The sequence below is a fragment of the Sus scrofa genome, chromosome 1, assembly GCF_054392235.1.
Source record: "Sus scrofa isolate SSC_HxYL_T2T_F1_AM1 chromosome 1, Sscrofa_HxYL_maternal_Yorkshire_Landrace_v2.0, whole genome shotgun sequence".
Taxonomy (NCBI): Eukaryota; Metazoa; Chordata; class Mammalia; order Artiodactyla; family Suidae; genus Sus; species Sus scrofa.
The window spans coordinates 251,449,622-251,474,664 of NC_139383.1; the positions used below are offsets into that span (position 1 = coordinate 251,449,622).

The following is a 25,043-nucleotide window of genomic DNA, read 5'->3' on the forward strand; positions in this document are numbered from 1 at the left end:
CTTTTAAAAAACTGATATATAGCTGTCATAGTCAAGTTTTAAAGAAGAACTTGATGAATATATCCATGTATCCCCACCAAAATCAAGATATAGAATCAGGGCTTGGATTAGGGTGAGATGGGTGAAGTGAGATGTGCAAACACAGGGTCAGATTCTGCCTTTAAAATTTTGATATTCATTGTGGACTTTTTGCAGTCATTTTGATTTTGAAAAATATTGTTTATGTCGATTACTGAGGTTTATTTGGCCCACACTTCAGTTTTCTGCCTTGAAGAGAGCCTCATGCTCCACTCTAATCTTGACCCTATTAAATATTCCCAGCACCCCTGTGGCTTCCTCATTTCCCCAAGCCCCGCAAAGGAAACCTCTAGCCAAGGCTAGGGTTACTTAACATGAAGGGCTGTGGTGTGTTCTGTCATGTTGTGGGTGTGTATACATCTGTTACTCTGAGGGGTAGTTTATTCCTGTGATTAGTTTTTTGGAGGCATCTGTGAAGTGAGAAATAAGAAACAGTTTATTGGCTATGAGAGCCAGTAGAGGGTTTGCTGTTCAAGGGAACCGGGCAGAACGTCTTAGGTCAGTATGCCTGCAGGCCTCAATAAGAAAGCCTCCTGTCACTTAGCCTCACTGTGCCTCAGTCGCCTTATCTGTAAAATGGAATCAATAATCTTTTTACCCCTCTTAAAGGACTGGGTAAGGATCAGATGAGATAATGGCATTGAAATTCATAGCGCCCCTCACAGCACTCTCGGCCAACTTTTATGGAGCATTTATGACGTGCCAGGCACTGAGCTGAGGGTTTTACAGCTGCCATGGTCTGTCTGTCTTTCTTTCTCTCCCTCTCTCTCTCCCTCTTTCTTTCTTTCTTTCTTTCTTTCTTTCTTTCTTTCTTTCTTTCTTTCTTTCTTTCTTTCTTTCTTTCTTTCTTTCTTTCTCTCTTTCTTTCTTTCTCTCTTTCTCTCTTTCTCTCTCTCTCTTTCTCTCTCTCTCTCTTTCTTTCTTTTCTTCTTTCCTTTCTTTCCCGCCTCGTGGCACATGGAGTTCCTGGGCCAGAGATCAGATATGAATCCATGCCGGATCCCTAAACCCACTGTGCCGGGGCTGGGGACTGAACTTGCGTCCCAAACCCACTGTGCCGGGGCTGGGGACCGAACTTGCGTCCCAGCGCTCCCAAGACGCTGCCGATCGCCCTTGCGTCACAGCAGGAACTCCCCACTACGTTTTTAATAAAGCACACAGCCCAGCGAGGAAGTAGCATGTCTCATCAAACTTGTCTGGGGACCCCTTAAAAGTTAGCCCCCTTGGCAGCAGGCGGGAGGGGCGGAAAGGGGGCGGTGCGCAGGTGGGGCGGGCCGGGGGCGGGGCGGCGCGGAGGTTCCGGGATCCGGGTCGCGGGCTGTGCCGCCGCCTCAGGGCGCGCCGGGCGCTGGGCGCAGCTGGCGGGCGCATGTGGGGGCGCGCGGCATGGAGGCGCTGCCCGCGAGGGCTGCGGCGCGGCCGGGAGGCGCTGCTGGCGCTGTTGATGCTGTTGGCGCTGGCCGCACTAGGCTCGGTGCTGCGGGCGCGGAGCGGGGCCGGGGCGCCCGAGCCAGGACCCCAGCGCAGTCGGCGCTCGGGGCGGCGCGACCCTGTCCTGCCGCGGCCGCCGGTGTCCGAGGACTCTCTGGGCGCGCATGGTGAGGCGGTGTGGCTGCAGCTGCAGGGCGAGGAACTGCGGCTGCAGGAGGAGAGCCTACGGCTGCACCAGATCAACATCTACCTCAGCGACCGCATCTCGCTGCACCGTCGCCTGCCAGAGCGCTGGAACCCGCTGTGAGTTCGCAGGTGGCGGGAGGAGCATCGTCCAAGGAGTCCCCGGGCCTTGGTTTCTGCAGCTGTGAATTGGTGGGGTGGAACCCGGGAAAAACCTGAGGATCAGGCGTCTTACTGAGTTACTCGGAAGTTGGCAGTGAAGGGGTTCATATGAGGGGAGGGGACGCAAAAAGTTTTAAAAAATGAAAGTAGAAAAATCTCGGACATTGACCAATCCGTCACTAGGTGGTCCCTTGGCTCCCCACCCCAGAAAGTCTGTCATTCGGCCCTGAAAAGTGTGAGCCTCCGAGGCTAGACAGTTTTAAGATGAGACCCTTTGGGTGCTCTTTCTGGGTACTAAGGCACCCCAGTCCAGTTTCACCCATAACAGCCTTGCCTTGGTGAAGGTAGGGATCTGTGGGGTTCAAGACAGGCTTCATTCACTTACCTGTGCCCACCTGAGTGTGCCAGGGCCCATGAATGAATCAGGAGGTGAGGGTGTGCCGGAAAGGTGAGGTGAAAGGTGCCTGGAGGGGCCAGTCAGAAACAGCAACTTCCCTTTCTCTGGGAGTTGGATTCCTGAGCTTTAAGTTGGCAGAAGGCAAGAAGGAGTCTGTTGGTGGCAGTGGGGGGGAGGGGAGGGGGGCTCCTTCATGGCTGTGGTCCAGCCCAGCTCACTCCTGTGGGTGACACAGTCCCAGAACCTGTGTGGTCAGAGGCCTAATTCATGTTGGAGCTGCTGGCCCCCAGTGGTGGTGGGGTGGTGGGGGTGTGTGTGGTTCCCACTGCTTAGGTGAGAAGGGAGCAAGCTGGCAGGTAGAGGATGGTTCTCCTGGCCTTTTCTCTCCTTTCCTCTTTTGATACGGATTTTCCAGGTCCCTCTTGGATTCCCCCTCCTTAAAGAATTTGAGGAAAAGAGGGTTCAGAGAGGGGGTTCTGTGTGTACCAGACACCTGCTGCCCCTCCCAGTTCCCTGTCATTCCTGCTTTACAGGCGTGGAAATAACTCAGAGAGGCCCAGTGACTCATCCAAGGCCCCGCAGCTGGAAGGTGGTGGATCTGGCTTTGGGGAACTGTGACCCTCCTTGGCACCGTGCTGATTTTAGGATTTTAGGAACCTGCTGTCTGGATCCTTGACCAGAGAGAGCATGAATACCTGTAGGAGGAGGCCCCGCCTCTGCTCCTATCCGTAAAGTTTGGATGGATTTGCACCTCACTGTCTCTGTTATTTTTCAGGATCTGCTCATGCTTATCTTATGCTTTTACCATAGGCATTTTTGCTATTAATCTTTTTGAATAGAGCCTTGTTTGTTGGCATTGGTAGCAGTTCCTCTACTTTAGCCAAATGGCTGAATACATGTTTATCTCCTTGAGACTCCAAGGGTGCTCACTGAGGTAAGGTCTAGGGGAAGCTTTCAGGTCAGACTCGGGTTCAGACCCGGCTCGTGTGAGATGGAATCCTGGCTCTTTTGCTCATCAGCTCTGTGATGTTGGACAAATTCTCTAGCCTCTTTGAGCCTCCCTATCTGCAAAATAGGGAAAATGAATAGAAGCAACACAACCCAGGAATTAATAAAACGTCTGACACCCGGAAATGCGCTGTGTACTCAGGTTCTGATTAGTTTTTCCTGCCTTCCCTGTTGCCAACAATACACTCAGGAGGTTGCTTTTGAGAGTCATCCAGGGATTGGTCATAAAGTTTTTCTTTTCTGGGTTCCAACTTCCTTTATTGTTCCAGGTTGTGAAATCTCTTTGAAACACTGTGAGTGACCTGTGGGGCTTATGGTATCCCATCTCCATGGTGACACAGCTGCCCTGTGTCCTGTCAGGATTTGCTTGTAGATCCTGCTGTTGCATTGACCCTGGGAAGTTAATCCAAACCCAGCGTGATAAGGAGTGTGAATGGCTGCTGCCTTTCATTCCCCACAGCAAGGCCTGTTGGGTCCTAGCCGGAGAGAAAGGTGAGCTCCATCTCTGTTGGTCTCAGCCCAGCCAGTCCTTGAACGAAAACTTAGGTGTAGCCAGTAGGGTCAGGGACTTTCATAAAGACTCACTTTTATTATAGTTCATACGAGGGCGAGGACCTAATACGGTCTTAAGATTTAGCCTGAGAAGCCAGAATGGCAGATTATGAGTTCACAGTCAGGGTTGGGGGGGCTGAGTTTGGAAGTTTGATTAATAAGCAGAGGGTGCTTAGGACCGTGAATGTCATGGGAAGGAAGTCCCCAAGGGAGCATCCTGTTTAACTAGAGAGGAAAAGTTGTGCCCTCGAGGCGTTACGCAGATATGGGGCAGAGCTGCCCTAGAACCCATTTCTTTTCTCTCCTCCTACCCTTTTTTTGGCTTTTTTAGGGCTGCACCTGTGGCATTTGAAAGTTTCCAGGCCAGGGGCTGAATCAGAGCTGTAGCTGCCACCCTACACCACAGCCACAGTAACACCAGATCTGAGTCCCATCTGCAACACCACAGCTAACAGTATGCCGAATCCCCAGCCCACTGAGGGAGGCCAGGGGTCGAACCTGAGTCCTCATGGGTACTATTTGGGTTCATTACTGTTGAGCCACGATGGGACCTCCCTCCCCCCCCTCCCTTTAGAAGTGGAGGCAGTTATTTATTTAATTATAAAAGCAATACATGTTCAAAGTATAAAAATTAGCATATATAGAGAAGCAAAAAAAGAAAAATCACCCATAAACCTACCACCCTGGGGAGAACCACTGTTAACATTTTGCTATGTATCCTTCTAGACTTTTCCAGATAAAGAAATAGATTTTGGAAAAGATACACATGAGTGAGAACATACTCAACCATGAGTATTACGAGGCCCACACACATTTTTAATGAATGTCTTTACAGTTGGAAAAACCTGTTATGGTAAGCAAGGAGTTGGGAGCTTGGCTCCTCCTGGCATCTGCAGACCTTGGTACCAGGTCTGCTGTCTTAGACTGTGCCAGACCAAGAGATGCATTCCAAGTGTGGACTCTCATTCCCGGAGACTCCGTATAGACCCAGGCCCTCCTTTGAGGCTAGTAATTCATATGCCAGTGAATTGGTGCATGTTGTTGTTGTTTCTGTTAGTTACAGCTTTTATCTATTAGTTACTGAATCAAGGAGAAGGAAGAGGATGACAAGGAATCGTTGTGTGGTAGTATAGTAAGCATGGGCTTTGCAGAACTCTTTCCTAAATACTGTCTCATTTGAGCCTGGCAAAGAGAGGGAACTTTCACTCTGAGATGGCAGCAGGCCAACGTGGGGAGCCAGATAACTGGGTTTGTGGCCTTGGGGAGCTTTTAAAAATTATGCAAGGGTCCTTACCCAGAACAATAAATTAGAATTTTAGTGGGTAGGGCCTAGGCGGAGGCTGATGTGCAACTAGGGTAGAAAGCTACTGGCTTAGAGCCTGTGGATTTCTCAGTCTGAAGATTAAGGCTGGGTGCCTTTGAGCGTGTGGGAGAATACCAGCATTAGACAAAGTGGGGATTAATAACAGGTCAAGTGCAGTTGAAACTAGTGGTGACATCACAGTTGTAAGTTGTGGCACACGTAGATGATGGCTAATAACATACCAATACTTGCAGAAAGTTTTAGTTTTCCTAGATTGGGGAAGCCTTGGGATAATCCTGTAGGGTCGTTCTCATTTGCATTTTGACCTGTTTAGCAGGAGGGAAAAGTGGAGTGACAGCACCCTTGGAGCAGTGCTTTGCCACCAAGCATGTCATGGGGATGCGCTGCATGCAGACATCAGCTGTTCTCCGCTGTCACTGAGGAGTTGTGAACTTCTGGTTAGAAAAGTGTGTAAATAATGCACACAGGTGTTTGCAATTCTTGACTCCTTGCTCTGGTGTTAGACTTATTCATACTATAGTGACAGCTGTGTATCTGAGTTCAGGGCCTAGGATGTGGGTGCTGGGATAGCAAAGAGTCTCAAAATAGCTCTAAAAAGGTAATTCAGCAAAAGGAAGTGTGTCTCTCTGGGGTGGGCGGGAGGAAATGAGTTAGGATTTCTCTTTTTGCAGAGAGGCGGCCTGCTTGTCTAGTCTCTTGACAACATCACCTTTGGAAAAAACACATATATGGTGTGGAGATTAGACTGATGTTTAATTTGCTTTCTCAACAAGGTTGTACACTGAGACTATTTTATTAGTTCTTGTTCTATTTCTCTCTCTCTCTACTCATTTGGCAGTTATATTATCTATTTCCAATCTTTTGTGGTAAAATGAAAAGTACATATTTAACTCTAAAAGGTCTAAAGTTAACAACAACTATGGATCTTAGGGTGCTTTAACTTTGATCACCTTCTTTCCTAATTTGTATGTCATTTTACTCCAGTATTTGAATTGTCTTGCTTTTTTTTCCGTTTGTTTTATGGCCACACCTGCAGCATATGGAAGTTCCCAGACCAGGAGTCAAATCAGAGATGCAGCTGCTGGCATACACCACAGCCACAGTAACTCTGGATCCAAGCCACATCCGGGAACCTATGCCACAGCTTGTGACAACATCGGACCCTTAACCCAATGAGAGAGGCCAGGGATCAAACCTGCATCCTCATGGATACTAGTCCATTTCTTAAACTGATGAGCCACAGTGCGAACCCCATTTGTCTTGCTTTTTAAACAAACACATTAGACATTTTAAAAATGTGGTATTTGGAGTTCCCACTGTGGTGTGGTGGGTTAAGAATCCAGTTGCAACAGCTCTGATTGCTGTGAGACATGAGTTGGCACAGTGAGTTAAAGGATCCTGCGTTGTCACAGCTGCAGTGTAGGTCGCAGCTGAAGCTCAGATTTAGTCCCTGGCCCAAGAACTTACCTATGCCATAGGTGCAGCCATAAAAAAAATTTTTTTTTTAAATGCGGTATTTTGTTTATATATATCCACAAGTTTGCCATTTTCTCTGCCCATCATTCTTTTCTGAATGGTGGTGTTTGGATCTCAGAGACCTTTCTAAGGTTCTTTTCTGTCTTCCTGAAATATATCATGTATTAATTGCTGTAGACAAGGTTATTGTTGTAAACTCCCAGTTTTGTTTATCTGTAAATGTTTTTATTTGGCTCTTGTTCTTCAAATGTTGTTTGATTGAATATATAAATCCAGGTTGATAGTTTGGCATTTGAAGACAGTATTCCATTTCCCCCTGGCTTACACCATTGCTGTGTGATGTATACACTGAGTTAAATTTGTCTGTGATTCTTGTTTCTTTCTCCTTCATTTGAGGTCCTCTTTGATTTATTTAAGCATAGTTAGCATTCTTATTTTATGCTCTGTGTCTAATACCTCTTATACCCAGGTTCATAGGTTTTCTTGTTGTTCTTGGGCTCTGAGGACTGCTTTTACTTTTCTAAAGGCTGAGCTGTGCATTTAGAAGATTTTTATTTTATTTTATTTTTTGTCATTTTGGAACCTGCAACCTCATGGTTCCTAGTTGGATTTGTTTCTGCTGCACCACGATGGGAACTCCTTTTTTTTGAGAAGATTTTTAAAAAGTATTTTATCAAGAATTTTTTTGGGTGTCCTATATCTGGTGAGTTTCTTCAGGCATTTTAATCTTTTGTATTACCAGGAGTGGAAGTCCTATATTTACTTTACAAAAAGACTTATTTTGGAGTTCCTGTTGTGGTGCAGTGGTTAACGAATCTGACTAGGAACCATGAGGTTGCGGATTCGGTCCCTGGCCTTGCTCAGTGGGTTAAGGATCCGGCGTTGCCATGAGCTGTGGTGTAGGTCGCAGACGGGGCTCCGACCCTGCATTGCTGTGGCTGTGGTGCAGGCTAGCGGCTACAGCTCCCATTAGACCCCTAGCTTGGAAACCTCCATATGCTGCAGGAAGCGGCCCTAGAAAAGGCAAAAAGACTGGAAAAAAAAAAAAGACATTTTTTTTCTGCTAGTTAGGGTTCTTTTGGCTGAAAGTGACTGAAAACTCAATGTAAATTGACTTAAATATAAAAGAAAATATATCGACTTCTATCACAGAAAAGTCTGGGATTAGAACTGGGTTCAGATTATCCTGGGCCCTGGATTCAGGGACTCTACTAATGTCATCAGGAAAATGTTGATTGGTCTGGCCCGGGGCATGTGACTTTCCCGAGGGTTGTGTGTATATATACACATTGTGTGTATGCATATACGTGTGTGTATGTATGCATATACTTGTGTGTGTGTGTCCAGGCTTGTACACACCACACAGACTGAGAGTCCAGGAGGCCTGGTCCCTGAAAGAGAAATCACAGTGCAAGTAAGGTGAAGAAAGGAGAAAGCATTCTGGGCAATGTACATTATGACCTCCCTAGCCTATTCAACAAGGGATGTGAATTTTCATGTTCTTAGAGACATTTGCATGATGGCTTGAATATAAACATAAAAGATCAAAAGGCATTTACCACACCCACTCATTCATAACCATTTAATACATAGACATATGTTCTACTAGTGGAGATTATGGTAATCCCCACCCAGTTGGGTTGTTGTAAAGGTTACGTGGAATGAGGCATATAAAATGCCTTATTGCCACATTGCCTATCCTGTACTAAGCACTCAGTAAATGTCACTGTTATTACCAGGTACAGGACAAAGCATGCTGAAAATACAGAGAAAAACACAGTTCAGCCCCCATCCTTACAAAGCACATGGATTATATCAGAACGTTAAGGAAAAGATGGTTCACTGTGATTTTGGTGAATTTGGTTCTGAGCTCTCTCTTGTCTCCTATGCAGAAGTGGAACCATGAGTGATGTCTAGCTACCCTTGTCTAATGGAAGGATGCACATCTTTTTATCACTCAGGAAAAAGGGGCAAGTGTTTTCAGAGAAGATATATTGAACTTCATGAAGGAGAATGTCTTTAAGGGGTGTTTTATCTTTTTTATTAAAAATCAAAGTATAATTATCAGGACTGAAGAAAGACCAATGGAAAGGATAAGAATAAAGATTAATATATTGGCAAAAAAAATTGAAGTATAATTGGAGTTCCCGTCATGGCTCAGTGGTTAATGAACCTGACTAGCATCCTTGAGGACGTGGGTTTGAATCCTGCTCTCACTCAGTGGCTTAGGGATCTGGCGTTGCCTTGAGCTGTGGTGTAGGTCGCAAACATGGCTTAGGGCAGCAGCTACAGCTCCAACTTGACCCCTAGCCTGGGACCCTCCATATGCCGCAGGTGCAGCCCTGAAAAGACAAAAGACAGAAAAAAAGAAAAAAGAAGAAGTATAATTGATTTACAGTGTTGTGTTTCTGGTATTCAACAAAGTAATTCCGTTATACATGTATACATATTCTTTTTCATATCCTTTTCCAATATGGTTTATTACAGGATACTGAATATAGTTCCTATGCTATAGAGTAGGACCTTGCTTGTCTGTTTTATATATAGTAGTTTGAATCTGCTAATTCCACACTCCTAATGTATCTTCCCCCACTCCCTTTCCCCTTTGGTGACTATACATTTACTATGTCTATGAGTATGTTTCTGTTTCGTAAAGAAGTTCATTGTGTCATATTTTAGATGCCACATGTGAGTGATATCGTAGGGTATTTGTCTTTCTCTAGCCTACTTCATTTAGTATGATAGTCTCTAGGTCAATCCGTATGGCTGCAAATGGCATTATTTCTTTTTTTTTTTGTGGCTAATCTATCTATTCCATTGTGTATATATACCATAGCTTTATCCATTCCGCTGTCAATGAACGTTCAGTTGCTTCCATGTCTTGGCTGTTGTAAAGGGATGATTTAAAGAATGAAGGAAAATAAATTTATGCTTACCAAAGGGGAAAGGCGGGGAAGGGAGGGATAAATTAGGAGTTTAGATTTATGTTAGGAGTTTTGGTATCTGTGACATATACACATTACTAGATGTAAAATAGATAATCAAGGGCCTACTGTATAGCACAGGAAACTGTACTCAGTATTCTAAAATAACCTATATGGGAAAAGAATCTGAAAAAGAAAGGATATATGTACATATATAACTGAATTGCTGCTATAATCTGAAACTAATACAACATTGTAAATCAAGTACACTTTAATATAAAATAAAAATTTAATTAAACTTGAAACTTTTTAAATAAAGAAATAAACTTTAAAATAAAAGAACAAAGGAGAAACTAGACCAGGCCAACCAAAAAGGGAGGGTAGAATATTACATTATTGCTCAATGAAGACATTTGTTATGAGAAGCTAAAGAAAAATACAGCTTTTAAAAAAAATCTTTCTTGTGATTATAAAAGTGATGCATGCTCATTATGGAACAATTTCAAATGCAGAAAAATTTAAAGAATTAAATCATCGGTGGTAACCCCACTGCTCAGAGATCACCATTGTTGAATTTTTGGCATATTTCTCCATTGTTTATTGTTGATGTGTGAGTGTGTGTACACACACTTTATTGTTTATAGAACTGGCATGATGCTGTTTATAGATCTGTACCCTGCTTTTTTTCATTTAACAGTAGAGTGGAGTCGCCCTTTTTTAAAATTGTTGAATGTTCTCTGAAAATGTGGCTTTGGATGGCCATGTAGTGTTTCTTCATACAATAGTGCTGTATTTTAATACTTTTTCTTGGACATTGAAATTGTTGACAGATTTTTGCTATTATAAGTAATGTCACAAAGAAAAATTTTGACGTCAAACCTCCTTCAGGATATCTCTGATTATTCACCTGGATGAGGAATTCTTAGAAATTGATATGAGATACATGAGAAGAGGAACACTTCAAAGCTCTGGGTGGTACCCAGGGTTCCTGTCATCAAAGGGCACACAAATAGCTCACCTGGACATTTGAGAACAGTGGTCTTGAGTTTTTGGGTTTTGCAGAGCAGTGAAGACACATAAAACCACTGAAGGAAGGACTGACGTATGGTCCCAAGTCTGTTTGGTCAAGCAGAGCTTATCCTGCTCGCCTATTTTTCCCATCATAAGAAGAGATAAATTTTAATCCAAACAGTGAGGATGTGATTTCAGACTAAAGGACAGTCTTTTAAATGGAATAAACTTCATTTTTGAAAGCCTCCCTGACCTAATTTCCACTCATTTCTTTTTGGTCCTGTGCATATGTGAAACTAAATTTCAGCTTTACCTTTTTTCTTTCTTTCTTCTTCTTCTTCTTCTTCTTCTTCTTCTTCTTTTTTTTTGTCTTTATGCCTTTTTTAGGGCTGCTCTCATGGCATGTGGAGGTTCCCAGGCTAGGGGCCTCATCGGAGCTGTAGTCGCTGGTCTACACCACAGCCATAGCAACTCGGGATCTGAACCACATCTGCGACCTACACCACAGCTCACGGCAACGCCAGATCCTTAACCCACTGAGCAAGGCCAGGGATGGAACCCACAACCTCATGGTTCCTAATCGGATTCGTTAACCACTGAGCCACAATGGCAACTCCCCTTTTTTCTCTTTTTAAAGACAAAAAATCTTTATGTTTTCACAAAACATTTTTTTACATGTCGTATAAGCAATTAATTCTTTCTGATGCTTCTAGTAGGCTGTGGTAACTTTTCTGTGTAGCCTGTCTGGTACTCAGAGATGTATTAAATCCAAAATCCAGATGTAATTATTAATGTTTTATACATATGTGTGTGCTTTCCATTTGCTATAACATATGTTGGAGGAGGACAGCTGGTTTTGGTTTTTATTTTTGTATTCTGTTTCATCAACATTTATTTATTTTTTATTAAAAGAATTTTTGTCTCTGATTTTTTGTTAAATTTTATTTTGTTCTATTCTTCTTAAAAATTGAAAAAAAACTTTATACAATTTTAAGGGTTACCCTTCATTTACAGTTATTACAAAATATTGACTATAGTCCTCATGTTGTACAATAAACCCTGAGCCTATCCTGCGCCCAATAGTTTGTGCCTTCCACTCCCTTACCCTTATATTGCCCCCCCATCACTGGTACCCACTAGTTTGTTCTCTCTATCTGTGAGTCTGCTTCTTTTCTGTTATGTTCATTAATTTGTTGTATTTTAAATTATTTGTTTATTTATTTATTGCTTTTTAGGGCTGCACTTGGGGCATATGGAAGTTCCCAGACTAGGGGTCGAATCGAAACTATAGCTGCCAGCCTACACCACAGCCATAGCAACATGGGCTCCGAGCCGCACCTGCGACCTACACCGAAGCTCACGGCAACACCAGATCCACGACTCACTGGGTGAGGCCAGGGATGGAACTGCATCCTCATGGATACTCATCAGATTTGTTTCTGCTGCGCCATAGCAGGAACTCCCTGTTTTATTTTTTAGATTCCACATATAAGCAATGCCATATGGTATTTATCTTTACTTGTTTGATTTATTTCACTTAGCATAATGCCCTCCAAGTCCATCCATGCTGCTGCAAATGTCAAAGTTTTATTCTTTCTATGGCTAAGTAGTTTTCCATTGTATATCCACTGTATATATATGCCACATCTTCCATTCATCTGTTGGTGGACCCTCAGGTTGCTTCCATATCTTGCAATTGTAAATTATGCTGCTGTGAACATTGGGGGTACATGTATCTTCGAATTAAGTGTTTTGTTTTTTGCAGATATATACCCAGCCGTGGAATTGCTGGGTCCTATGGTAGTTGTATTTTCAGTTTTTTCAGGAACCTCCTACAGTTTTTCATAGTGGCTGCGCCAATTTACATTCCTACCAGCAGTGGACAGGGTTTCCCTTTTCTCCACATCCTCAGAGGACACCCATTTTGGTAGAAGTGGGAATGAACAAGAAAGGAGAGGGCCATGGTTAGGGTCACCAAGACTGAGATACATTAGGTCAGAATTGGCTTGGTGTTTACAACTTTAAAATTTTTTCCCTTCTTTTTGTATTAAACTTTTCATTTTGAAAAATTCAAACCCAGAGAAAATTTGCTAGAATAGCCACAATTCTCTATATCCTTCACCTAGACTCACTCATTATTTTGGCTCATTTACTTAATTTTTCTCTTTCTATATGTATCCTATAATATTGTACATATTCGAGAATAAGCTAGAGATGGTAATCCTTTATCCTTTGTTACTTCCGTGCGTATTTTCTAAAAACAAAGACCTTTATGATATATTGATGTGGTTTTCAAATTTAGGAAATTGATGCAATATTGGATGTTTCCAACTATCCTAACATTTATGTATTTATTTATTATTTTTTATTTTTCTGGCCACTGCTGCAGCATATGGACGTTCCTGAGCTAGGGGCCAAATCAGAGCTGCAGCTATGGTCTACACCACAGCCACAGCAACACCAGATCCAAGCCCCATCTGTGCCCTTACCTCGAAGCTTACAGCAACACCGGATCCTTAGCCCACTGTGGAGGCCCGGGATTGAACCTGCATCCTCACAGACTCTGTGCTGGGTTCTTAAGCCTCTGAACCACAGTGGGAACTCCCAAGTATCCTGACTTTTACAGCAACTTTTTTCTTCCTGACCTGGTATCTAATGGAGAATTAAGTAGGACATTTAGTTGTCCTGCCTCTTTAGTCTTCTTCTGAAAATCTGAAATGGTACCTCAGACTTTCATTGTCGTCTGTTAGGACATTCATGTTTTTAAAAAGAATACAGGCCTGTTGGTTTATAAAATGTGTCTCGATTTGGGCTTTCCTGATAATTTCCTTGTAATTTATTTCAGTGTATGTATGACCACAAAACCTAGTGACTTAAAGCAGTAAACATCTATTATTTCACATAATTCTGCAGGTCAGGAATTGGGGCATAGTTAGGTGCCTCTGCCTTGGGGGGTCTTTCATGAGGTTGAAGTCAAAATGCTACATAGGTTTTCCGTCATCTCAAGGCTTAATTGGAGCTGGAGGATCTGCTTTGAGGACGGTGCATCACATGCTAGGAAGTTTGTACTGCTGTCCTGCCTGTTGGAAGCCTCTGTTCCTGCCACATGGACCTCTCCATGGGACAGGAGAGTCCTCACTATATAGCAGTTGCATTTCTCCAGAATGGGTGGTCCATGGAAGGGAGCAAAGAAGGGACTTGTGTGTCTTATGACCTGGTCTTGGAAATCACATGCTGCCACTTCTGCTGCCTTCTGTTTATGTGTGGTGGTTTTAAAATATACCTATAAATTCTTTGATAATCTTCCCTTCAAAACACGGAGCCTAATTCTCCTCCCCTTGAGTGTGGGCTGCTCCCCTCTGGGGAGCACAGTGTTAAGGAACCACTTCTACGGCTGTGGAATCCCAGAGTGTCCAGGGACTCACATCCTGCTGGCTAGGGCTGCTGGGTTTGCCCTATCGCTTTAGACACCAGAGTGGTCCTGCCTCCAACCTCGCCTGACTTTTCTTTCAGTGCCCAGAGCTGGGCCTCCAGATGTAGCAGGCGTGAGAGCTTACAGGGGGCTGGGGAGCACGAGCCCCTATCAGAGACTCTCGGATAAGCCTGTTCACGTGCATAGGCTACCCCAGTGGCAGCAGGGCCCTGGCAGCCCCTCTGCAGAAGCTATCCTGGCGTATGGGTAGAGGGAACTGGAGCTCCTTAGAAGACCCTAAGAGGGAGGAAAGGAGGAATTGCCCATGTCTTGGTAAGAGAGAGGGCTGGTTGGGGAGATGGGATGTAGGGATCTTTATTTAGACTCTTGGTGGCTCACCTGAGCTTTCTGCAGGGTCAGAGGCTTGAGCCAGAATCCGTGATGAGACCTCTGGACACAAGGAGCTCAGCCAAGTACATACAGACTTGTAGGCACTCTGTGAAGTGTGATTACACTTCAGACTTGTAGGCACTCTGTGAAGTGTGAGGCAGATTACTTCTGCCTCTCTGAGCCTTGTTTATAAAATGGGAACAATAAATACTAACATAGGAAGACGTTTTGAGAATGAAACAAAGTACTGCATTTCCTCCATTCTAAGGCATTTAAAAAAAATATTTAGACGTTTTTGAAATTAGAATGTCTCAAGAGCATCCTGCAATTGTGGCTGGTAGCACATATCTTTCTTATTAGTTCATAAAAGAATTTTGATGAACACTTAATAGACTGGAGATGTGATAACATTGAGGAACTGCTAATTTTTAAAAATGTTGCAATGATGCTGTGTTCATTTTTTTTTTTTTTTCTTCAGAGCAGGGCCTGCGGCATGTGGAAGTTCCCCGGCTAGGGGTCAAATCGGAGCTACAGCTGCCGGCCTGCATCACAGCCACAACAAAGCGGGATCTGAGTGGTGTCTGTGACCTACACCACAGCTCATGGCAACGCCTGATCCTTAACCCACTGAGCGAGGCCAAGGATCGAACCCACATCCTCATGGATCCTAATCGGGTTCGTTAACTACTGAGCCATGAAGGAAACTCTGCTGTGTTCATTATGAAGAAGAATCTTTGTCTTTTAGAGGTACCTGTTGAAATATTTATGGATACTTCGATAGGCTGAATTTGCTTAAAAATAGTTTGGGGTGGGGGAGTGGATGAGGACGTAGATGAAATCAAGACCATGCCTTAAGGACTCTTGAAGTTAGGTGAAAGCTGCACAGAAACTTCTTACACTATTCTCTCCACTTACTAAAATAAAAGGAAAAAAAACAACAACAACACACAAAGAAATAAATTGACACAAAGGGCTTTTCTGCTTTTCGTGGGACTGGGTCCCTTGTTATTCAAATCTCATCCTGTCACCTCCTGGAGAGGCCCTCCCTGATTTCCTGTTCTGTGGCTGCCCCCTCCCTCCCTCCCCACCTCTGTAGTTGCTCTCTAAGCACCCTAACATTAAATAATTATTGATATGTTTGCTTACTTGATTATTATCCCCACTTGGAAGCTCTGTGGGAGCAGGGGCTTGGCCTCTCTGCCACATAGTAGACGATCAGGAAATGATTGGTGACTGACTGATACAGGGCCCACTGGTACAGTGCCTGGCACGTGGTAGATAATCAATAGATGTTAGTTTCACCCTCACCCAGCTCGGTTCTCCATTGCCTTGTTCTGTCACTCAGCCTCTCTGTAAGACCTTCCCTTTCTGCCCCAGGAGCCTGGCCAGTCTGCAGCGCTTATCTTCACGCATTTCCAGCCCACCCCTTGGTCTCGCCTTTAGCCAGCTCAGCATTCAAACCCTGGTGGCCCTCGTGGGTTTTTCCTCCTTCCCTATCTTGCTCTCAGCCATGTCCTGATTTCCAGGTACTGCCTAGTCCTTGGAAGAGAATTCTGTGCCAGTGAGGAACCTTCTTTGCAAAGTGACAGAAAATCCTTCTAAAGAAAGAGGGAGCTATCACTGCTAGTCAAGCCCTAGCCCCAGAAAGATGAAGGGAGCTCAGTGTCTCCCTCACCAGAGGCTGCCACAGAATGAAATTGGGAGGGTGGTGGCAGAGGGACTGGGGGCAGGCAGTCAGCATCCTCTCCAGAGCCTTTCCTGGAATGTTCACGCGTCCTAGCCATGCTCCAGTTTATGCATCCAATGCGCCACCTTTGAAAGCAAGGCTGCTGCTGGGATGCAGAGCAGGGAAGTTGCTGAGAGAAGCTAGGGGGAGACTTAAGTGATGGTGAGTTCTGAGGGGCTGAGGGTGAGCCCTGCTGAAACAGAGGCATGGGCAATGTGCTGGCAGAGCAAGGAGGGGTGAGCACCTGCCCCACACTGCTGGTCTAGGGCTTTCCCAGAGGAGGTGGAGTGAGTGATTCTTTTTTTTGTCTTTTTGCCTTTTCTAGGGCCGCTCCCGTGGCATATGGAGGTTCCCAGGCTAGGGGTTGAATCGGAGCTGTAGCCGCCAGCCTACACCAGAGCCACAGCAACACAGGATCTGAGCCACGTCTGCAACCTACACCACAGCTCACGGCAACGCTGGATCGTTAACCCACTGAGCAAGGCCAGGGACTGGACCTGCAACCTCATGGTTCCTAGTCAGATTCGTTAACCACTGTGCCACGACGGGAACTCTGGAGTGAGTTATTCTTAAAAAAGGACAGTGAGTGTGCCAGGCAGGGAAGGGAGAAAGAGCATTCCAGGCAGAGGGTGCAGCCTGAGCCCAGGCCTGGAGGTGGGATTGCAAAGGAAGGTGTGGACACAAGGGAGAGCTATTGGGCGGGGAGCAATGGCAGTCCTCCCTTCTGATTCTGCTGACTTTATAAGTTGATGCCCATCTGAAAATTGCTTTAAAGCTTAAAAACAGCGTCACACAGTTTCAGCTTGCTGTGTGTCATTTTAGAATTAATTCCTGCCTCCCTCCCCTTCTTTCTTCCTTCCTTCTTCCTTCCTCCCTCCCTCCCTCCTCCCCTTCCTCCCATTTTGGCTATACCCTTAGTATGTGGAAGTTCATGGGCCAGGGATAGAATCTGCTCTACCACAGTGACCCAAGCCACAGCAGTGACAATTCCAGATCCTTAACCCAGTGTACCACCAGGGAACTCTGATTTTAGAACCTTTTTAGAGAATCCGCTGGGGCTTCTAGTGGAATATGAGGTGCTCTGGAAGATCCTAGCAGATTATTCGCCATTCCCCAGGGGACCATGACCTGTGTCTCTGTCATCTCTCCATCCTCAGCACCAGCCTGGGCCTGGTGCACAGTCAACAGTGGGTCTTGATTCCTGAAGTCGTGTCATATTTGCAGGTGCAAAGAGAAGAAATACGATTATGACCATTTGCCCACAACATCGGTCGTCATTGCATTTTATAATGAAGCCTGGTCAACACTCCTTCGGACGGTTTACAGTGTCCTTGAGACGTCCCCTGACATCCTGCTGGAAGAAGTTATCCTTGTAGATGACTACAGCGATCGAGGTAAGCCTCTGACACGGGGTCTCGGGGGAGCCTGTCCTTCTGTGGCTGTGCCTGGGAGGTGAGAGTGTGGCATGGGACACACAGTGCATGCCTGGGAGGATGAGCTTCCTGCGTCCCCCCTGTGCCCAGCCCTGCCCTCAGGGAGCTCAGAGCCCAGTGTGTGTGTGTGTGTGTGTGTGTGTGTGTGTGTGAGGGGGTGCAGACATGATGGCAGAAGGCTCTACCACAGGAGGGACTCACCCTGCCTGGGTGCTTGGGGGCGGGGGGGAGGGTGTTGATCTTCGTCTTGAAAGTTGGGCGGTTCGCGGGCAGCAAATGTGAAGGGAAGGCATCTCGAGAGGAGAGCACAGAATGTGGAAAGGCTTGGAGGTGCAGTGCTGGGTGGATTGTATAGGATCTGCACGTCGTTCAGGAAGGATGGAGGGCCCCTGCCTAGGGGAGCAGAGGAGATGGGGAGAGGGAGAGAGGGCACAGGTGTTGGACCCCAGGCTTTGTCCTGAGGGCCAGGAGCGCCAATGCAGGATTTCAAGCAGGAGACCAGTTTTGCCCTTTGGGGGCTCCCTCTGGGCTAGAGTGTGGAGCATGCAGGGGGCCCAGTTGAGAGGGCAGGGTGGGGGAGGCAGGCAGGCCAAGGGATGCCCAGGAGGTAGCATCCACAGGCCCAGAGCCTGGATGAGGTGGGAGGAGGGCCCTCCGGCTTCTGGCTTGGGTCTCCAGGTGAATGGTGGTGCCCAAAAGCCACTTACATGTGGGCGAGGAAGGCAGGATGTTTGGCTTTGGACATGTTGAGTTGGAGATGAGATCAAAAAGGGGCCCAGATGGAAGAACTGAAGCCAGGGGGAGTCATTCTGTTGAGAGGGTGGTCGGCATCCCTATGGACCTGGGATCCAGCAATTCACACGCAGTCCCAGGCTGGCTCTTTATTATTCAGCTTTGGAATGTTTGCTGGGCTTTGGGGGTGTATGAGAAATAAGACAAGACCCTGCTCTCATAAAATTCACATTCTAGTGAGGTGGGTAGAGATGGTGTGTAAACATATAAGGAACATAATACATACATCACATAATAACAACACAATTTGACATGTGTATCACATAATAGAACAGGACACAATATCACACGTACATCACATATCGCAACACAGTATAACATAGGACACCATAATAGAACATGATAGTATAGCAGGCGCAGAAATTGCTCTGAAAGAATAACGGGAGCAGGTGGAGCTTGGGGACCAGGCCCACTCTCGCTGGTGGAGGTCGGGCAGGCCTCTCTGAGGAGGCAACCTTTGAGCTGAGAGCTAGAGTGTGGAGAAGGGGGCAGCCCACTGAAGTTCTGGGGGAGAGGGGTGGGCTGGGAGCAGCAGGTGCAGAAGCTGGAATGAGCAGCTGTTCTCTGGGTCCAACCACCAGCTGCTGGGGAGACCCAGAGTGAGGCTGCAAGGTGTGCAGGACCAGAGCAGGTGCGCCTTGAATGCCAGTATCAGAGGTTTAGCTTATAGGTGCCTTTTGGGGGCCAAGAACTGTCAGGAGAGCAGGAAGCTTGCTCCATCAAGGGGGCTCACTGTGCTGCCCTGTGGAGCGAGGCTGATGTTGGGGGACATGGGAGTGGGGAGCAGGTGAGGATGGAAGGGGGAGGGGTGTAGGTGCTGCTGTAGTCCTCGCTGGCTGGGGTTCATAGTGTCGATGCTGCAGCCACAGTCAGCCAGTAAATCTTAGGCGAGTAACTGACATGAGGGCAGCTAAGCTTAAGTGAGGGAAAGTGTCAAGGCCCTAGCAACAGGCAGAGCTCTGGCTTGCTTGCTAGAGCCTGTTTCAAACAGAATCACCATCCCTGGGCCACCCATGAGGGTAGAGCCACTGCTGCTTCAGGCTCTGAGGCGGGTCTGTCTGACCTCAGAGCCTGGTGCCTGTGTCCTAATTGGTGGGTGTGCTGGGCTGCTCTCGCCAAATAACAGTGATTTACATTTACATACTTCAAATCTGGGAAACAGACAGGGGCCAGGTGGCAGCTCCAGGGTGCTCAGGACGGTTCCTCCTGCCCCGAGTCTCTACCTTCTCGAGGATGGTGTGCTGCCTCCATCCGCGTGGCCCAGGCTGGCTCTCTGTCTCCTGCTCACTCCCGTCAGTGGAAGGATTTCAAGGGGACCGGGAGCCACACCTGCAAGTTGCCCTCACATCCCATTGAGCAGACAGGGTCACCTGCACACCAGGCTGCAAGGGAGACTGGACCTGTCACCATGGTGGCTGGCTGTGTGCTCAGCTGAAAAGCGTGGGAAGAGTGAGTATTAACCCCCAAGGCAGCACGCAAGCCAGGCCGGGGGTTGAGGCTGAGTGTAGCCTGCAAGGCCCTGAGTTCTGGGGTCAGGGGTCTGAGGCGCACATTAGTATAACTTGTCCCAGCACCTCAGGCAAGTCACGTGTCTCCTCAGCCTTGGTTTCTCGACTGTGAATGGGTTTATTTACACTCATGTCAGAGACTTGGGGTGAGGAATAAATACGATCCTGGGTAGGACAGAGCCTCATGTGGAAGCATGTGGTGGGCCAGCATCTCCGTTTCCTTGCCTCCCAGGGTTGCTTTAAATCTTTCTGTGTGGATACTGCTTCTGGGTCACTGCACGGCCTAAAATCCCAGCCCTGACACTTTGCAGCCATACAGCCTTGAGCAAGGAGCTTAACCAGTTCCAGCCTTGGCTTCCAGCCCTGTAAAACGGCATCTTAGTGGTTCCCACCTCGCAGGGTCATTGTGAGGATGAAATGAGATGAAAGCAGTAGCTTGCTAGGTCAGGGCCTGGCACATTGCTAGCAGTTGTTCAGTGATAACTTCCGTTGTTATGAAATAGTTAAAAAAGCCTGTAATGTGCCGAAAACATTTCAGAAATGTATTCGTTCAGGAGCACATATCAGATTATTTTCTCTTCGTGGCATTACGCAGCTTCTCAGCAGACAGGAATAGGGTCTGAACCCCTTCCAGCACAGCCTAGTTCCCTGTAAATGTCAGACTCTGTGGGGCCAAGGCCTCCCTTCCCCATCGTGGTCATTCGTAAAGCCGGCAGGATGCCTCCCTCAGCCTGTGCTGGAGGAGAACGTCCTGCCCTCCCCTTCTTCCCCTTCCTGCAGTGTCAGTCTGAGCTGATGAGGGGGTGTCAGCCCTTCCAGGGTGGGGGAGGGCAGTTCAGGCAGACAGAAGATTGATGCAGACCAAACCCATAATGAGTGCTGGGAGGCTGCGCCAGCATTTTCCCGTGTGTTCACTCGGCCCTGCCACTAATTAGCCTCGCTGGAGAAGTCACCCCGCTTATTCTAGCCATCAGCTTATGTGCAGTTATATTTAGGGTTGAAAAAAATCAACCAATGAATGTTTCTTTGTTTTTTGTTTAAGTAGCAAGAATATTTAAGGGGGGAGTTCCCATTGTGGCTCAGCAGAAACGTATCTGACTAGCATCCATGAGGACCCAAGTTTGATCCCTGGCCTTGCTCAGTGGGTTAAAGATCTGGTGTTGCTGTGGCTGTGGCGTAGGCCGGCAGCTGCGGCTCTGATTCCACCCCTAGCCTGGGAACCTCCATATGCCATGAGTGTGGCCCTAAAAAGAAAAAAAGAAAAGAAAAAAAAGAAAAAGAATATTTAAGGAAACATTCACAAACAACGAAGCGACTTAGAACATTTTCCAAAGTATTCCTCTTCACTGATGATTGAGGAGGACTGTGAGATGAAGCCCATACTGATATGGGAAAATTCTCTCATTTTTATTTTGCCTGAGTGGTTCTCCCTTGCCTCCACCTGACCCATTGAAGGGTGTGAATCCTGGCCTCGTGTCCCAGAGCCTGTGTGGGGAGTCAGGAGTCCCAGGGCCAGCCCTATGTGTAGGCCTTTTCAACTCTTAAGGGCTCCTTTGCTCTTCTGCAAAAAATAGAATAAGCACGTTCTCCTGACAAGTTTTGGATTTAATAAGGATGAGAAGCTGTAGGAGAAAGCTCTGTATCTGGAATCTAATATAAGGCACAAATGAACCTATTTATAGAAAAGAGACGAACTCATGGACATGGAGAATAGACTTGTGGTTGCCAAGGGGGAGAGGGAGAGAGTGGGATGGACTAGGAGTTTGGGGTCAGAAGATGCAAACTATTGCATCTGAAGTGGCTAAGCAGTGAGATCCTACTGTATAACGCAGGGAACTCTATGTAGTCACTTGTGATGGAACATGTTGGAGGAGAATGTGAGGAAAAGAATGTATATATATATATGTATGACTGGGTCATTTTGCAAAAATCGACAAAACATTGTAAATCAACTATAATTTTAAAAAACTCTAAGTGAAAAAAACCCCCAAAACTCTAGCTAGAGGCAGTGTTAAGCCTGTGGACTCAAGCCAGAGTCCCTGGGTCTAAATCATGGTACCTCAGCCCACTTGCTCTGGGACCTTGGCACATCAGCCTCTCTGGCCTCAATATTTGCATCTATAGGAGTTCCCGTCGTGGCGCAGTGGTTAGCGAATCCGACTAGGAACCATGAGGTTGCGGGTTCGGTCCCTGCCCTTGCTCAGTGGGTTGACGATCCGGCGTTGCCGTGAGCTGTGGTGTAGGTTGCAGACGCGGCTCGGATCCTGCGTTGCTGTGCCTCTGGCGTAGGCCGGTGGCTACAGCTCCGATTGGACCCCTAGCCTGGGAACCTCCATATGCCACAGGAGCGGCCCAAGAAATAGCAACAACAACAACAACAACAAAAAGACAAAAAGACAAAAAGACAAAAAAAAAAAAAAATTTGCATCTATAAAATGGGGACAGTAGTAGTACCTATCTCCTATGTTTGCTGTAAGACTCATGTGAGTTATATGAATCACTTGGGCAGTAGTTAGCATGTTAGGCCTTCTAATGTTGGCTGCCATTATTATATTACAGTGTCAAGTGAAATATGCTTCTGAGAAAATTTGCATTAATGTAATTTTTAGGAATAAGATTTATGTTACTGTAATTCTATATAAAGTAACATTTTATGATGTATTACATAATTAACATAAATGAACAAAATTTTATTTACAATTTTTCAGGGAAATTATGGTTAGATGGTTCTTGTGCTTTTTATTTAAATAAAGTCAAGGTATTGGGGGGGTGGTAATAGCTTTACTGAGATATATCCACATGCCACATTCACCCATTTCAGAGCGACAATTCAATGTGCGTATCTTTTGAGAGAGCGTCTTTGTGGTTCTAGAATCTTCCACCCCAGCCTCCCCTTTGGGACCTTTGGGGCTTCCACCTTCGGTTCTGGGTGCGGTGACAATGTCCCTGGTACAGGGCAAAGGAGGCTTGTGTCTACTTATTCTTCTTTACGGGACAGGGAGACCCTGGCCAGAGATGTGTGGCCATGACCTTCAGTGTCCCTCTTGCCTCTCCAGAGCACCTGAAGGAGCGCCTGGCTATTGAGCTTGCCAAGCTGCCCAAGGTCCGCCTGATCCGCGCCAACAAGAGGGAGGGCCTGGTGCGAGCACGGCTGCTGGGGGCTTCCGTGGCCAAGGGTGATGTGCTGACCTTCCTGGACTGCCACTGCGAGTGCCATGAGGGCTGGCTGGAGCCGCTGCTGCAGAGGTGCGCGAGCTGTGCATGGGAGGTGGGGGGGGGGTCCCTAAGCAAACTGAACAAACTGGAATCAGGTGCTCCATGGACAAAGCCTCTGTCCCTGGGCTTAGAACAGTCCCTACCTCCAGGCGCTGTGGAGGCTGGTAAATGATTTAATACATGGATGGTGTTTAGAACGTGCCGGCACACAGGAGGTCCTAGATGCGTGTTTGCTTTTATGACTGCTTATTATCCACACTTATTGTAGAAAATAGTATGATCAACCAAGAAAAAAATATCATCAATCATAGAGAATCACATTCCTGGGAATATACATTCAAGCTGGGCTGAGTTATCCATGGCATTCAGTACCTGCAATGCCTAGGGCCTACCCAGGAAACTTGAAACAACTTTATGTTAATTTCTTTTCAAATCAGAAGAGAAAATGAATATAATAATGAATATGTAATAATGAATCTAGCCTGAATTGTGTTTATATCAATATAGGCATACAATTTTTAATATATATATTTTTTGAGTCATGAAAGCATAGTGGCCATGTCTTCAAGGCCATTTCACCTGCTGTCCCACAGCCTCTTAGGCTCACCCTCCCACCTGCCTCTGGGCTGACACTTGCTCTCTTCTCTTCCCTCTCTCCCTTACCATTCTCCTGATTCTGCATCAGGAGCTGGGCCGGTAAGCCCAGAGCTCCTCCAGGTGGGAGAGGAGGGTCTGAGGTCTCTGTTTGGTCCCCGCCCAGCCCACCGTGTGGAGTGGGTGAAGGGCTGGAGGATCAGGGTCTGTGCATTTGGCAAATTGCTTTCTATGGGCCTACAGCTTGGTTTGGTTGTCAGGGTCTGTCTGGAAGAGCTGGGGACGCCTTCGCCTCCCTTCCTGCGTGAGACCAAGCTCTGCTCTGCCATCTCCTGCTGCCCTGCCTCTCGCTGCCTCATTCTCCCCCCCAGCTCTGATGAGCTTCGCCAGCAGCAAGGACTCAGGGTTTGTCAGGCCAGTGATGGAGTATGAGATTATTTAGGACATAGTGACAGCTGGGTGTTCCCTCTGGGACCTGGACTAGTGGGTTAGCCTTTCCCCCTTCCCGCAGTGTACATACGGAGGGCGGCCTCTAGGCCTGTCTGAAGTCACGGTGGGGGCACTTTTCCCCTTTAGCTGAGTTATCAATCCCACCTAGAATTTTGCTTCACTCCAGCCCACCCTTTGGAGAAAGCGAGGCAGTACCACCCGCCCCCCCCATCACATCCTTGCTCCAAACCTGGAGACAAAGGGATTCTCTCCTAGTTACCTATTAGAAACAACTAGGTAACTTTTAAAACCCCCAGTCTTATGGCAGATTATTTGGATCCGAATCTCTGGGGTGGGCCCTGGCATGGTCCCTGACTCATAAGATGCCAGAAGCCCTACCCAGTTACCACTGCTTCTGGACCTGCATGTTCTTTAACCATGAATCAGAATTCTTTATTTCAAGTGCTGGCTCCCCCTGGTTTTCCTTTTCTTATAAAAATTAGGCTACTCCTGGTTCTAATCAGCTTGACTGCAAGTCCCATGTTTATAATTTATAGGTCTCGAATTCTAAAGAAATGCTTCTGAAATGTAACTCAGAGAAACAGAGTGTTCACACATGGTGCAGTCTCAAGTCATGTTTCCTGATGTACTGTCAATGCAAAGAAGCACAGTCTGGAAGCATGCTGAAGGTTGACTGCACTTGTAGGAATGATGGTGGAGGGAACTGCTTAAGCATGTGCACAGGCTGATCCCTGCAACAGGAAACTATCTCATTTTATACTCTAGGTAACATTTAATAATTATAAATATTAAAAGAAAAGAATAGCAGTAGTTCTAGGTTCTTTGCCAGCCTCTTATAAACATTCCTTTAGGGAGTCCACATTAACCCTACGAGTAGGAACTATTGCTCAGTGTTACACAGGAGACAACAGGCTCTGAGAGGTTAGGTGACTCCACTTACATCACACAGTGAATTAGGGGCAGGGCTAAAATTTAG

General features: G+C 46.4%; 1 protein-coding gene across 2 annotated transcripts in view; it reads left to right on the top strand.

The window, feature by feature from the left end:
• The first annotated feature begins 1,373 nt into the window (after positions 1–1,373).
• Positions 1,374–25,043, top strand: part of GALNT12 (polypeptide N-acetylgalactosaminyltransferase 12) — a 44,232-nt gene continuing 20,562 nt past the window's right edge. For both annotated transcript variants that reach the window (XR_014824605.1, XM_021066576.2), the window contains exons 1-3: positions 1,374–1,812; positions 17,299–17,468; positions 22,864–23,053. Coding sequence is in view for 1 of the 2 variants with exons in the window: in XM_021066576.2 (XP_020922235.2) it covers positions 1,448–1,812; positions 17,299–17,468; positions 22,864–23,053 (725 nt within the window). In the remaining variant the exon portion in view is untranslated. The remainder of the gene's footprint in view (positions 1,813–17,298; positions 17,469–22,863; positions 23,054–25,043) is intronic.